At 36.3% G+C, this 16,560-nt stretch overlaps 1 protein-coding gene and 1 pseudogene across 3 annotated transcripts; both read left to right on the top strand.

Annotated features, from left to right (window-relative positions):
• The first annotated feature begins 1,316 nt into the window (after positions 1-1,316).
• LOC103324132 (bet1-like SNARE 1-1) lies at positions 1,317-5,753 on the top strand. 3 transcript variants are annotated; one of them, XR_001677249.2, is made up of 7 exons: positions 1,317-1,537; positions 2,556-2,703; positions 3,593-3,649; positions 3,748-3,807; positions 3,965-4,050; positions 4,981-5,215; positions 5,461-5,753. XR_001677249.2 is itself a non-coding variant. In XM_008226169.3 (6 exons), the coding sequence occupies exons 1-6, from the start codon at positions 1,515-1,517 to the stop codon at positions 5,006-5,008; spliced, it is 402 nt and encodes a 133-aa protein (XP_008224391.2). In that variant the 5' UTR covers positions 1,317-1,514; the 3' UTR covers positions 5,009-5,305. The 3 variants fall into 3 exon arrangements, 1 of the variants encoding a protein (XP_008224391.2); XR_513573.3 differs by having other exon boundaries at positions 5,345-5,753; XM_008226169.3 differs by lacking the exon at positions 5,461-5,753 and having other exon boundaries at positions 4,981-5,305.
• A 4,927-nt stretch (positions 5,754-10,680) lies between these two features.
• LOC103324133 (AT-hook motif nuclear-localized protein 20 pseudogene) lies at positions 10,681-12,700 on the top strand (annotated as a pseudogene).
• Positions 12,701-16,560: the final 3,860 nt, after the last annotated feature.

Here is a 16,560-nt window from a genome sequence, read left to right as displayed (position 1 = left end):
ATAGCTCAAGTCAGTGGTAAATTTATGATTTGAAAGTCGACTGGACGAAACTTATGCACGAAACTCGACAGTGCAAGTGAAGTTCATTAATAAACATAAAAAGATACACATAGTTGGGGGACGTAATGAGTGTTATCCTCAAATGCATGTTTATACATATATAAAAGCTTAACAAAAACCACAAGTAAATGTCATGCAATACAAAATAACACTATTTAAATATAACATTTTACCCTACAAGCAGCTTCGAAGTCTTAAATTCTTAAATTATTGATATTATTAACAAACTCTCTTTCATACATGTTTTAGGTATCTAGGAAAATCAACAAATTTGAAGTAAAAATTTCACATGTGTTAAGTACCTGTACCACCCATTAACACACTAAAATGCCTATAAACGACTTGATAAATAAAACCATTGACAACCCAACCCATGAACAAAACTAAAAAAATCTATGAAAAAAGATTGATAGATAACACATGACAACCGAACCCTGTAACACAAAAACTAAATAACCCAACTCATTAACACAACAAACTCATAACCCAACCCATTAATAGGCATCAAACTCAACGATAAAGAGAAAATGAGAGACAAAAGATTAAAAAAAAAACAAACAAACTAGACTCGCACCAGACATAAGATAAAGTTGAGACAGAGGTAGAAATAAGATTTCCACCTTGCCTACAACACCACCCACAGAGAGGCGGAGTGAGAGAGAGGAAGAGGCATTCAATTTTTTGGGTTATTTGCTGGCATCGGATAAATTTTTTTGGGTTACTTCGATTACCTTTTTTTTCATCCTTTCAGCCACCCTGCCTCTCTATGGACAAAGTTACAAAGAGTTAACTAGAGAAAAGAATATGTTGATGGCTGGCTGGGCCTGGGCAGCTAGAGATAGGGTTTCCTTTTCTTTTTTGGTTGGGGTAACATATCTACCTTTCTTTCTTTTCTTTTTTATCTGAAAATTTTCGGCCGGGCAGCTGCCTAGTCAAAAACAGGCTAAATGCTCAAGTGGTTAAGAGCAGTTTATCCATGCCTGTCTTTGAGGTCTTGTGTTCAAATTGCCTCTCCCCAAGTATGATTTGTGTTTTTTTTTTTTTTTGGGGTCTGAAAGTATGATTTGTGTAAACAAAACAAATACAAAAAGAAAAAGAATAAAAAAAGGTACAGGTTAGGCCCGTAATTAATTTTGAAGCCTGCACCGAAGTATTGATGGGCCTAAAAAGCAAAGACTTGGACCATTGAGCCTATTGGCGGCAAGCCCAGCCAGTGGCACCACGTGGAAAACCATCAACTGCCTTTCCGTTCAATTCAATTCCTCCATCACCTCTCCTTCATTTTCCTTTCCCTCATTTTCCTTTCCCACAGTTTCTCAGCAACCAAACGGAGCATCAACCATTTGGAAGTTTAACTCTTGCACTCTTCAACTTCATCAGCCGATTCAATTTCCTCCTCCTAATTTAAACTCTTACAAGCGCAAAACGACGCCGAATCTGCCTATATTGAAAGCATGAAACCAATGAGCTACAGAAGGTTCGTTTCTATAAATGCAAATATATTACATCTCTTCTGCATATAACAAGATCTTGCTTTTAAGAAATTTCAGGAAAATTTTAATTTTATCTAGACGCAATTTGAGTATTGATATCGAGATTGATTAGTTAGATCTTATAATTAGCATTGAGTACGAGCTCAATCTGCGACTATCCGAAGCCTTAATCTTGGTAAATTTTACTAATGTAGGTTATTTTCTTGATGAGAGTAAACAAATTTTGGATAGAGTGAGGGAAATGTAGCGTTCATTTTACTTACAAGTTTAGAATAGAATTATTGCAATGCTACTTTATTTTCTCAGAGAAAGTACCAAAGGAAAATGCTTTTCACGGATTTTGTTTAGAATTGCTAATGTAGGTGATGCATGGTCTTGGATTAGTTCAGCTAAATGTTTATATGGCATTGAGTTATAATCTGGATTAGTTAAAACGAAACCTGTAAGAAAGGGGATAAGGTGTTGATTTGCATGATGGTGCAAAACCGGTTGAATTTTTGAAAGTTTTAAGTTGCGGCCATAATTCGAGAGGCCAATCCCTTAGATTTGTGTTATTTTTGTGAGAATACACAATTAACTGTACTCTGACGGTTGGGTTTGGGTTTAGGCATATACACTGGTGGGTGGTACTTGCTTCAAACATTCATAGTTTAAAAATACTACGAAGTACATGTTTCTTCTGTTTTGTTGTAGCATAGTACTATTATGTGTATATTCAACTTGTTTTCTAGTTCTTTTTTAACAAGAAGCTTTGTTCCTTGCAAAACCATGCCACAAACCATTGCTACCACAATTTTGAACTTCATCTTCAATGTCACTTTTGAGTTTTAGTTCAAGGCACTGGTGTCAACCCCAAATATGTTGTAGTTTTGAACCAATATGCATTGTAAAATAATTTGACATGGTAAGTACTAATTTATTTAGGAGTAGTAGGTTTCCCAGGTGAGAACAGTATTTACACTAAATTTGTCTAATACTTGAATATGTTCACTCTTTTTGTAGGGAGCACCGTTCCTCCAAATCAGCTCTTTTAGATGGTCTTGAGGAAGGTGGTCTTAGGGCCTCTTCCTCATACTCCCGTGACATTAATGAGCATGACAATGACAAAGCCGTGCAAAGTTTACAAGACAGAGTTGTTTTTCTGAAGAGAGTGAGTTCCATATAAGAAGATCTCTTTACTGGTCATTCAATTGTTGATTTCAACATTCTTTTCATAAATACCTTAACATGCTTTATATGTTATTAATGAATATCTCTTTCTACAACATTGTAAATTTGATATGTACCCTGTACTTTTAGACAGTGGATATATATGCTGTAGCCATTGCGTGGCGTATGTTTAGGAATTGATTTGACTGTATCTATTTAGGAGTGGAAGTAGAACATTCATCATTACAGACTTTTCTTCAAATGGTATAACTAGAATCCTGCAAACATCGTTGCCTGATGCATAAGCATGAGATGGTTCAGGGGAATCTGGCCTGTATTGCCTTTTCTGTCATGGTCCTCAAGATGAACTCAGGTCAATCTTTAGGCCATCCAGTGTATCAGATTTGTCAGTTATGTTTGTCAACACCATTAGTAGCTACAATAATGTTTATGAATGCATTCAGGTTATGATATGCTCGATTATTAACATCATTGGATAAATTTCTGTGATGCATAGAGTATCATTGAATAATTGTACAGGAACAGTCCCCAGAAGAGGTGCAGTGTGTTCAATTACATTACGTACAGACACAGCTTGCCTATTTACCATTGATAAGTCTAGATGCACAATGTCGTCATATACTGGCATTAGTGTTATACAATATGTGTTCTTGCACACATGGATTGTACACAAATCTGATGCTAGAAAGAAACTGTTCCTCCTGATGTTGTTGATTTATATATTAGTGCAGATAGTAAAGAGACGGGCTGGAGTTTGATCATTGTTTAAATCTTACAAAATGAAAATGTTGTACTTGCCTAGATGAAGGATTTAAAATAAATAAGTAAATACAGGAAAGAATGGAAAATGATCTGGGTTTTATTTACAGTTAACAGGTGATATACATGAAGAGGTGGAGAGTCATAATCGTTTGCTTGACCGAATGGTATGCTTGTACAGTTTTTATACACTCCTTATTAAATTCGTTGTTTAAAAAACTATTGTATATATGTCTTAACTTTTTTGAGTATACTGCAAAACCAGGGCAATCACATGGATTCATCAAGGGGTATATTGTCTGGAACAATGGATCGGTTTAAGATGGTACCCAAACTAGATCTCCTATACAACTTTTTCCATTTCCATCTCTCTCTCTCTCTCTCTCTCTCTCTCTCTCTCTCTCTCTCTCTCTCTCTCTCTTCTTTTTATATTTTCTCATTTATGGGAGATTACCTGCGAGATGAAGTTGTTTGCGATGTAGGTATTTGAGAAAAAATCAAGCCGGAGAATGTGTAGACTTGTGGCATATTTTGTGGTTTCCTTCTTAATCATATACGTTCTCTTTAGGTAAAAGTTCATTATGGTATATGCTCTCTTATTGCAATATTAATGCATCTTATTAAGCAGGCAAGGATATCTTGGTTTTGAACATTATGCATTGTATTCTGATAGAGATGCTTATGCTTTTGACTGATGGACAAATTGATCACAGGAAAAGAGAGATCAAAAGTATGCAAGTGGGAAGGTGGGAAGGTGGGGTTGGTGAGATGGAGATTGTTAAGATGCATATGTGGAAAGTGGGAGTGGATGTCTGTCATTATTAATTAATTAAGATAGATTTGGGAATTATGGTAACAATTCGAAGGGAGGGGGTGGCAACATTCAAAGAGGAAAGAGAAAAAGGAACTAGTGGTGGTTGGATCATGTGCAAGGAAGATCTAAGGTCACGCTGAAATGAAAAAAGGAAAACGGAACAGTACATTCAAGCTAATGGGCAAAAAAAGAGTGAATGGAGACTAAAAATAACATTGGCTGAAGTAGGAGTAGGACCCCAGCAGCTAAGAAATAGGATTCATGTAATCCACCCAAAGAAAAAAATGTATGGGATTCAAATTGTGGTATAGATTGTTAAATTATCTCTTTCATTCTGCAACCCATAGCCGTCAATTCCACAAACTTCCAGATATTAAGTTTGAGGCCTACATTGTAAGAATTTTTGGCTTCTACACAAGAATCCTTAAAACTGAACTGCCCCCCTCTCGTTCTCCTATTCTTTCTTTGGTATTTTGGTTGGGCGTGGGTTTTCAACCGTTCACCAGTGTTTCAGACTTTTCTATGTTGATGGGTCTTTTGCCATTTTAGACTTCATTAGCAATTTTCTATGTTGGCCCATTCAGGGTAGTTTGTTACTTTGCCCAATAAATGACGGTATACGTTTGCAGTCTTGATTACTTAATCAAATTGTGTGGCTGATGTTGGTTTGCTTCTTGTTTGCAGGATTCGCAGAATCTTTATGCATAGCTGAACCAGAATTATAGAAAGCTCCTTTCCCAATTTTTTATCAGAAGAAAAATGGTGGCCCATATGCAGTAACATCATCGGTGCAAATGCATCTCACTCAAACAACGTGACAGCATGTGAAAATGATTTCAGAGCTGATCAGCAGAAAGAAATATTTTTCATTTCTCAATATAGAGATATTATGCCTGACAGGATTGGTCAGCTGCTGGAGGTGAGCTGCTTGTTGAATTGTACAAGAACACATACTGAACTTTTGTTTCTTGTTTTACATTTTAAAAGACCTTACACTTAGCTTTTTCTATTGCATGGCTTTCTGTCTCATGGCATCTTTCGATTAAAGCATCATGCAAACTGATCGTAAGAAGAAACCATGCCGGCATTCATACATACCATCCTAGGGACATACATACATACATACATACGTACGTTCATGCATATACATACTCTTGAATGCAGCTTGTTACATAAGTGGAAGCGTTTATTGTGGGGGCACAAACACAATGGCATGGCCTTACCTGGCTAAAAAGCTGCATTGCTTTGTTACAGGAAAGTATTAGAATTCAGTCTGTTGGTTGGGGTGGGTTATTTTATACTCTAGTGAATGTTATCATGTAGTACAAACTATTTTAGTCTGATGGTGATGGGTAATTTGCCTCTGTATCAAACTGAGCCAACTCTCAAACTTCATGATATTTTTAGTCAAAGAAAATAATTTTAGATGGGAAAATTTTGAATTCTGGATGGACAAAGTTTTGAAGCAGCTTTGTGATTTTCCTGAGACTCTAGTCTGTTGCAGAACTTATCATATGTTATATACAAGCGATATTTGGGGAGGGAGAAGGGGGGTGGGGTACGTGGGTGAATGATCTTAACCAATTGAGCTGCAAGACTAGTCATATTTGGATGGCAGGTGAGCCATATTTGGGTTATGGTTATTTTATTAGATAATCAGGGAAGCAAATTGTAGGCTTGATGGCAAGTCAACCTGGGTGCCTATGAAGCGTCATCCTTGTAAATTTGGATCTCAAAACAACTACTTTGGACCTTGGTGGCCGGCATGTTATTCTAATCAAAATAAGACTTCTCTTAGCAATGCAATTTGCAGCTCAACTAGAACAAGCAAGTTCCTTGTGGTAACCCTAGACTTTGCCCAATTTGGACCTAAACATTTTCTAATGGCCAAGTGGGGATAACTGGTTTGATGTGAAATTACAAATCAGCTCTTTATTTCTTCCAATAAAGGGGATTAGGTATAGGGCCAAAGGAGATTACGTATATGACCCAAATGAAGGGGCTAATAAGGTGGTGATGTCCTTGGCCCCCCACTGATGAGAGTGCATATCCATAAAATAGCTATATATATATATTGAGTTTGTAGGGTATATGGGACTTAATTAAGTTTGTTTTGTTTTTGTTTTGTCAAAGACTTAATCTAGTTTAACAAATGAAACCTGCCGACACTCGACATCAATTTGCTTAAACCGGGAAAATAATCAAAGATCAATGTAAAAATCGCAGCAGGAGATGGAATTTACCCAGATACTATTGGCCTCTTAACCCCACAGAAATAACATTTAGGCCACCGAAGTCTTTATTGGCAATGTGGAATGAAGAAGAGGCGTGGTAAATTAAGCCGACAAAGTCACTAATCAAAGAAAGTAGGTAAAAAGAATATGCTAAGTAAGTCACTAATCCAAAAAGAAGGTTCTTAATGAAATTCCGACGAAGCTGCTTTTGAATTTCACAAGATTTTGCATAGCAGATAGCTACGGACTTTTTCACTCCCTTGTCGATGTTGATCAATAATAAAACTTTGTCATATATGTTTAGACAGGTCTTTGTTTTTGAATATAAGCGATAATCTAAATCCTAAGGGGAAGAAGGGTTTATCACATAATGATGTCATGAGAGTGCAAACCTGAGATCACTTGTCTGCAAATCAAAACACTTTTCCACTGAATTAGATCCCATTGGCTTGTTTTTGTTTTTTTTAAACTAAGAAAATGGTAGCATAAGACTATTTCTTAATCCCTTGTAACACGGGAGCTACAAGACGCAACTTCTATTTCCAAAGTTGAACCATCATTTACAAATAATTATAATTTATAAAGAGATGACGAAATGTATTGCGCTGGCTTTGGAAAAATTGTCAATACGTACGAATCATCCTTTGGTTTTGTTTAAGATGTAAGCAACATAATGGTCCATCAACCATGAGCCATGTGTCTGCTTACTCTTTTAACAAAATTCAACGAACATCGATCTCTCATGTCTATAAATGCATCGTGTAAAACATGCTCTTGGCCATTGCTGCATGTCACACTCATACATATTATGAAGATTTATTTTAATAAAATTAACCAGAAAATTAAAAAATAAATTGCTAAAATGGTAACCATGAAATATCAACCTCTATATGTTCTGGTGCTCATAGATGATGTTTGAACGGTTTGGATTTTTGAAATAAAATACAGAGTCTCTTAAATAAATTTAGTTGAAAAATCTCTCAACTAAAGCTTTCTAGTATATATCATATATGGGACTCGCAAATTCGGGGCCATCTTGTGGGTAGTATATATATTATATATGCTGCCAAAGCTTTGGGAAAATCCAATGACTCCAAAATAATTCATTGTAATGAAAGTTAAAGTGCACCTTGGATGCCCCCACCATGTATAATTGATTTCCTCTTTGTTGTTGGATATCCTTGTCATCAAACCAAAGTTACTATGTATTGGGTCGTGTTTTATATGCTAGATTACCTCAAATAATAAGATCTCACAAATTTAACTAAAAAATTAACAATACAATAAATTATTATGATCTGTGTGATTTATGAATACAATTATCGCTTCTTTCTTTTTTTTTTAATTAAAAAAAAACAATACAATAGAGTAACATTTTTTTCCTCTTCCAAATCTGGATTACACAAAATCTAACTTAGCAGTATGTCAGATTCCACCTTCTTCTTTAATAAATATAAATGGATAATGTCACACACTTTAATTAAAGATCTTTGCAACTGTCTGAATTAAACATATTTAAACAAGAAATTATAAAATCTCTATCACCAGATCTCAATGCTGAATGTGTGTAAACAAAACATGCACTAGAAGACATGCCAATCCTAAATTTTCTCTTCTGAACGCTCTACCTCTCTGTCCCCTTCTTCCCCTCTGCTCTAAAACTTCCTCCTCCAACAGTTCTATCAACAATTTTGATCGCTTTCGACCCAATCCTTTTTTTGGCCAAAGGACTATTAATTATTGCTTTTCTGAAGCCACAGCTTAGGATTGTTTCTGAATATAAAACTTCAACTTGCGCTCATCTACATCAAATCTGTCCAAAATTTCTGCCAATAATGCTGTAATCATTGGTCTTACTTATGATTCATTTTTAAATTTGTCATTTTGTCAAATCTATTATACTGAATTACTTGTTTATTTAATTGAACCTCACTTCTTCCAACCTGTTTGCACTTACTTCTAGACCATGACCATCACCGCAACTATTTCTGCCACCATAATTAGAAAGTGCATCATTAGTATTTATTTTGATGGTCCTAAATCGGCATCCGAGGAGATAATATAGGGCAAAAGCAAATACGTTATTTGTTGATAGGGCAAAAATCCCCAGATATTGCATCTCCTTGAAAAAGCAAAGAAATACAACTATGGAAGACCTTTGTGATCTCTTCAAATGTGTGATTGCGTACTCCGTCAATCATGTTTTTTCTAATCAAAGATGAAAATTTTACCATTCTAGTGAGTAGCAATCTAATCTTAATTGTGACAATGAAAATGATTTATCTACTTATTATAGCTAGAAATGCATTGCACTATACCATGTGATATTATCAAATTCGTTTTCTCATCTCATATCAATGAGATGAGAAAATATAACAAGTACTTGCAAATTTCTTGGATTTCATCCTTGTCAATCCTTTATTGGGCAATTTTGCATTGATATAAAGGTTTGAACATAGTATGTTTGAGTTTACCTACTTACTTTACGTCGTCACAATTGACCCAACTGTACGGATGAGTTTTCAATAAAACCTTATAGAATTTCATTTCATTTTTCAAAAAAGAAAACAGCGTCCTTATTATTTTACATTTCCCTCTCTTCAAGAAAAGAAATCATGGTTAGATTCCATTTTAGGCAACAAAAGACTGTAGGTTAAAACCCAAAATGAGAAAAACTGCAAAACCTATTAAAAGGGGGGCCAAGGCAGGCAGCAGTAGTGAGTAGTAGTAGCTAGAGCAAACACCACTCAATGTTACTGAGGAAAAATCTAATCTTAATTGTGATGATGACAATGATTTATCTACTTATTATAGTTAGAAATGCATTTTACTAAAACATATAATGTGATCGACTCCAAGCAATTATTGAAAAACTCTCTCTAGAGAAAGAAAACGCTAAAGAGATAAAAGTTTCAGCCATAACCCACTTTCGGGTCCGTGGCCTCCATCCCTCCATCCCTCCTTCCTTCCTTCCTTCCTTACCCTCCCAAACCTTCCCCTCCCTTCTCCACCTCTGCTCTCACACATCCCCCTACAACCCTTCCCTCTTGACTGATCATTTTGGTGGCTGCTTGGCTATATTGGTGACGACGTGGTGACAAATCAGCTTTTATTTACTTGTTTTGTGTGCAATTAGTTGTAATAAGTGCATCAACTCTTTATGAGTTTGTTGTGTGTTTGTAGTACTTGTATTTTCTACTTGTCAGAGTTAAAAGGTTGGAGTTGTAGTTTGGTGCTGAGGTATATGTCTAGTTTTTCCATCGACTCTTTTGTCGAACTTTCTTAGGCCCAGTATGGCTATGAGTCTACACCCTGTGCATTTGATGTTGCTGGTGGACTCATTCGTATTTGGATTAACCCCATGTGGTTATTGTGCTTTCATATTTGTATTAACTATATGTGGTTATATGTATTTATATTGATATTTGTGACTGATGGCTTGTAGGCCTGAATTATGAATGCAATCTATCACATGTCACTTAAAAAACACATAATATTATCAATTTCGTTTTATGAGGGACTGATATGAGATAAGAAAACATAGCAACTTGCAAGTCTCTAGGATTGGATCCTTGCCAAACGCTCATCAGGTAATTTTGTGTTCATAAAGATTTGAACTTAGTACGTTTGAGTTTACCCACTTGCTTTATTTTGTCATAATTGAACCAACTTTACAGATGAATTTGTAATAGAACCCTTATAGAATTCCATTTTATTTTTTCCAAAAACAAAACAGTGCCCTTATTATTTTACATTTCCCCGTCTTTTAGAAAAGAAATCATGGGTAGATTTCCATTTTGGGCAAAAACAGAGTGTACGTTAAGACCCAAAATAAGAAAAAACTGCAAAATCAGAAAAGGGACCGAGGCAGGTGGCAATAGTAAGTAGCTAGAGCAAACACCATCCACACAAGGTCCTCTCGCTCTCAGTCCTCTCCAGCTTTTGCTGAATTAGATCTGTTTATTATTTACACACTACTGTGGCGCACACGGACACACACACAGAGACAAAACACACACACTTTGTGTATCTATAGGCTCATATATACATATATGTATATATGTTGGGCCCGAGACAACGACGTGATCCCCACCTCCCACGCGCACGCGACCCCACGAAACCCTAACCTTCCCAAGAACCTCTCTCCCTCCCCTTCCAAAAAAGCAGACATCACTAATCTTTTTCTGCTGACTATTTTAGACAGACAGACAGACAGAGAGGAGATATCCAAGAGAAATCAAGAGAGAGATCGAGACAAACGAAAAAAAAGGGTTAAATCCTCAGCTCCCCAAATCACAACAGAGCTTAGCAGCTTATTAGCTTATTAAACACCAAACCCCAGCCACACAAACACTTAATTGTGTCTTTCCCTTCTTCTTTTTTTATTTTTAATTATTGTATTTTATATAAATATACTGTCTTTTAAGTTTCGTTTCAGTCTTTTTCTTTCTGTACTTGTACTGCTTTGCTTAATTTTAATTAATATTCTCTCTTTCTTGTTTGTGCTTAATTGATTCTATCAATCAAGCTTAAGGGTTTTTGCATCTGTTCCATATTCTCTCCACTAACCTCATCACACTTCCCCCATCGCCTGATGATGTTCATCTTTGGGCTACATCTTCATCACCTCTGTAACTCCTAGCTACTGCTCTCTCTCTCTCTCTCTCTCTCCCCCCCCCCATCAACTTCCGGCCGCTCTCTCTTTTTTCCTGTGTGTGAGTATATGAATATTATTAGGTTATAGAAGCTTGCTTTGCTTCTTTTCTTTTTCATCTTCTTTTACCCCTTGATGCGTTGTTCGAGTATATTATGAGCTGTATGCATATACATATGCCTTTGACTTCTTGATCTCAAATTCTCAAACAAAAGAGAACAAGGAAAGAAAAAAAATAAGTATAGCTTGTCTTTATATACTCTTCTTGTTAATTTCTCTCTTCCTTGTTACAATTCCTTAAATTTGATCGACAATTGCCACTCTGGCTAACCCCTGGTGGAGCGGTAACTTGGGGCTGCCGGGCATGGACTCGGCAGCCACCAATTCGGCCGCACTCAACAAGCAGCGCGAGCTCGAAATCTCTATCAACGAAAACAACAGCGGCAGAAGCAGCGGCGGAGATGAAGACAGAGACCAAGATGAGCCCAAAGAAGGAGCAGTCGAGATTGGATCCCGCAGGCCAAGAGGCCGCCCTCCGGGATCCAAAAACAAGCCCAAACCCCCCATCTTCGTCACCCGGGACAGCCCCAACTCCCTCCGCAGCCACGTCATGGAGGTGGCTGGAGGCGCTGACGTGGCAGAGAGCGTGGCCCAGTTTGCGAGGCGGCGGCAGAGAGGGGTGTGTGTTCTCAGCGGGAGTGGCTCAGTGGCGAATGTAACGCTCAGGCAACCTGCGGCGCCTGGAGCTGTTGTGGCACTACAAGGAAGGTTTGAGATTTTGTCTCTGAGTGGTGCCTTCCTGCCCGGGCCCGCCCCACCCGGGTCGACGGGGCTGACGGTGTACTTGGCGGCCGGGAACGGGCAGGTGGTTGGGGGCAGTGTGGTGGGGTCACTTGTTGCAGCAGGGCCAGTGATGGTGGTGGCAGCAACATTTGCAAATGCTACATATGAGAGGCTGCCTCTTGAGGAAGATGAAGAAGGTGGAGGAAGTGGAGGAGGAGGGCATAACAATGGGGGTTCAGGGAATTCTCCAACTGGGGGAGGGAGCAGTGGGGCCCAGTTGGGGAGTGGAGGGCATCAGCATCAGCAGCTGCTGCCTGACCCTTCATCTGGAGGGCTGCCTAATATTTACAGTCATCATCTGCCTCCAAATCTGATCCCAAATGGTGGCCATGGACAGCTTGGCCATGAAGCCTATGCTTGGGCAAGACCACCTTACTGAAACTTTGAGGACAAGATCAAAATTGAAGCCTGTGCTTCCATTTTGTTGTATTGAAATATATAAATCTTAGAAAGGAGTTAGAGAGAGAGAGCAAGAGAGGGAGGGATGTGAATTAAGAACACTAGAAGAGAGAAACTTTGGGTGTCTTCTGGATGTTATAGTATAAAAGCTAGCTAGCTTAGCTTCTTCTTTTGAGTTAATTTACTGCCTTTTGATGATCAGTTTGCAATGAAAAAGATAATAAGTGATGTAACTCTAATTTTGAATTGGGGTTCTGTGCTACTAATTGTTCAAGATCTGGTGTATTTCCCCTTCTACTTATTTCTTGTGTAATTTTCTTGGTGGGGAATTTTGGTTTCAATCTAGTTTTTTATTATATCTGTCAATGATTTATAGTTTATTACCTGATATGATGGATTGGACTTGGAAGATATAGTAAATAATTACAGAACTCTTTTTTTTTTTTTTTTTTTTTGTGGTCAGAATAATTGTAGAGCTTTTGACAAGCTTTAATTTCGGTTTCTGCAGCTAATATTTAATCAACATCTTTTCTGTCTTCAATTCTACACCTCAAGTTTCTCTTCAAATCTGCACCCAACATTCAGGAAAGCTTGCCAGTAACTTTTGATTCTGTTTTTTTTTTATTGTCCCTTTCTTTTAAATAGGATTTATGTCAAATGAATGACAACTAGGGTTAGCCCAACGAACTGAACTTGTATACATACCAGCTTTCCAATTAGTTCTGCAGAGAAATTGTGAAAAAAGAGGGGTTTCTGTGGCGGCAAAAAAATGAAAAATATTTTACCTTCTCGATCCGATTTGAAATAAAATAACAATCAAGTAACTTCTCTGTTTTGCCAAGAAGAATTCAATGATCATCTAGGTCTATTTTTGACTTTATCATCAGGGGTTTTTGATTGGGATCATTGATAGGTATTTTTTATTTTATTCTACACTTTTTTTCCCCCAATTTAATGTAACGTGTGGGCAGGGTTTTCTCTGATTTAAAAAATATGTTCAATTATAAATGCATCTCTTTTCTATTCCGGGTTTTTGCTCAACGTAGTTTCTACGGGAAGGTTTTAACGAGACCACTATTAACATGCTAATTTTTACCATTTATTGAAATGCCATCTTTTCTCAAAAAGATGAATGAAATGAGCAGCCTAGGAAATCAAAATGTGTGCAAAGTTTGTTTGTTTTTTTTCCGAGTAAAACAACGTTTGAGTTGAATCATGAATCATACTATCTCTCAGTCCAAAAGGAGATGTAATGTTCAAATCAGATACCAGACTCTGCATAAGTTTTTGTATGTTCTTGTAGGGATCAACAATAAATACATATTTAATTGAAATGACGTAAAACATAAAAAAAGGGAAATTATTCTTTTTTATTCCGTATATATACTATTACTTTGTTAGAATAGTTTTTTGTTCAAATGCAATGACAATTATTCTTTGTAAAATTACTCTAATAAGCTTAATGACTTTTATATAAAAATATCAATTTCTTGAAGATGAGGAACTTGTTAGATCCACAATCCAGAAATATCATTAAATCCACGCAATTGGTTAACTTCTTTATCTAACTTGTTAGGCGCTAACTTATTAGAATGTGAGTCTTCAGTATCCAAAATCAATTAGCATTTGGTGGAGAGGGATCACAATCTTGAACTATTAGACAAGACTTTAATTTTAGAGGTGGCATTCACACTCTCAACACGCCCTCAATATGCCCTCACGTGTTCGACGTGAATAGCGTTAGGACAGAGATTTAAGCTCTTAAGCTACACTTTCATCCTTTGATGTGAGATACTCTCAACATCTTAATTTTAATATCTTAATTTTATGTTTTATTAGGTGATTTGGCAGCATGTGAGTTCGTTGAGCCTACCACATGGATAGTCGGATATCATATAGGAAAGTAAGCATACAACCCAAAACCAATTGGAGAGGTTGAAAATCTTTAAGCTCTTTATGCTAGACCTCCGTCTCCGATACTCTCAACATAACATACCTAGTTTGTTAACTCCCTAATTCCTACATACCTAGTTTGTTAATTCCCTAATTCCTACATCATGTATAACTAGTTATGTGACAAATCCCCTTCCCCTTATTAGAAAAGAGACTAATGAGGTTCCAATTTGATTGGAAAAATCCTCACCTTATTTAATAACATACAGTTTTAAATCCATAAAAAATACAATATTTATGTGGATTACTTTTGAAATTTTCTCAGGATTGTTTTAGAAATTTCTAGAAGAAATCATACTGCACTTTTTTGTTTGAACGAGTTCTTTTATAATAGAAAAATAAAAATTTCCCTCATGGATCGCATGGTAAATAAAAATTGGAAAACAAAAAAACATGGTTCTGGAGATCAATTATTAATGCATTAATCAGTCTCTAGCTGCCATGGAATTGAAATAGCAATCTTTAACATCAGTCAATTTCTCCAAGTGCCAGCAAGTAGTTGTAAAAAGTTAATCAAAACTTTAAACGTGTTTACAGTTAATTAATCAACCTCTTTAGTGGATTTTCTACCCAACACTCAAAGGATCCTAGAGTAATTAACAACATGGAGGACCCCCTTCACATGGATTCACGTGCCCTAGTTTTAAAATCCACAATATAAAATTATGATCAACATTCAAAATGCTAATTAAAGTCGCAATGTCCATCCATGGGACCCCTTCGCTTCAATAATTACCAGCTCTGTTAATTTAATAATCCTCATCAACACACACATTGATAAAACAAAACATATTCTCTCCCTCCTTTTCTTCTTCCAATTGCCTTTCCTCAGTGTAACCACATGACCACTTGCAACTGTTTATATCTCTCAGGCTCTGAAAAGCCACTTCATTAATTTTTTATTTTTTATTTTTTATTTTTTATTTTTAAAAAGGGGAATCCACTAAGCTTAGATTAATGAATTGTAAACCACCCATTAATTAATCCCTTTTTATACTAAAGTCAGTGAAATTATAAATTAATTAAGCTTAAATTGGATGGTGGTGCTGCAACTAGACATCACACAAGAGGAGAAATCGAAACACTTGTTGTCTTGATGATCCTGTCATGGAGTACACGCACGCCAGCCCTTTGGATATCCAATCAACTCCGGTTTAACCTAATTCAAACGCATCATCATCTCCTTTCTCCAGGGTGAGGAGGCAACTTTCACAACAAATAAATAAGCAAGTAGGTTGAAATTAATTTCCAAGTTTCTTTACTAATTAAGTCAATGTGTTATTAACAAAGAAAAACCCCAAGTTTTTAAGTATGATTAACGTGGTTTCATATAATTGTTAGGTCATCTTAGATAATCATTTCTGAAAAATAATTCATTTGAAAGTGATTGGTCATATGTAATCAATTGATTGAGAACCAAAAAAATAAAAAAAAATAAAAAAATTGTATTTACCTTATCCATAAGAAGATTTCCAACAAGGCGATTACTGATTACTTATAATTACTTTCGATGGATATTGTATTCAAACAATATTTGCAATGCACTGATTTGGAAACAAAAACATTAGTTTGTTACTAATTATGGAGGTAACAAAGTATTGATGTTCATAATCATGTTTGATCACCAACAAAGACTACTGCCTTCTTAATGTCCGGGATTGACCAAGTGGTGAACGAAGGTGGAGAAAATTGTTTAGGATTTGAATAGGTCAAATTGTCGGTCCTTTATAATATAGTCAAAAATACAATTCATGAAGCTAATAGAGTCTAGTCCAGTGGAAAAGGGCCTTAATTTACAAATATGTGGTCTTAATTTTGAACTCTCATGTCACCTTGACGGTGTGTGTATGTGTGAAAACTCTCCTCCCCCAATAACGCTTGTATATATAAAATATATAAAAATATATAAAAAGAAAGATACAATTCATGAATATATCAGCTCCCAATCCCTATAAAACAAAAGAAAGTGTTACAAACTTACTAAAAACCTTGGGGCCAAAATCTTCTCAAAGTTCCAATATAATTAAAACAGGTTTTTGGCAGATTGGATAGTACAAGAAGATAGGCACAAAACATCTATGTATACCATACGGTCACTACGGATCATGGAATTTTATGCCTTTAGGCTTAAAAAAAAAGGTAATCACATCAGAATCCTAGGATAGGATATATACATGAAAA

Source organism: Prunus mume, linkage group LG2 (assembly GCF_029339155.1).
Source record: "Prunus mume cultivar Tortuosa linkage group LG2, ASM2933915v1, whole genome shotgun sequence".
Lineage (NCBI taxonomy): Eukaryota > Viridiplantae > Streptophyta > Magnoliopsida > Rosales > Rosaceae > Prunus > Prunus mume.
This window is presented reverse-complemented; position numbering and strand designations above follow the sequence as displayed.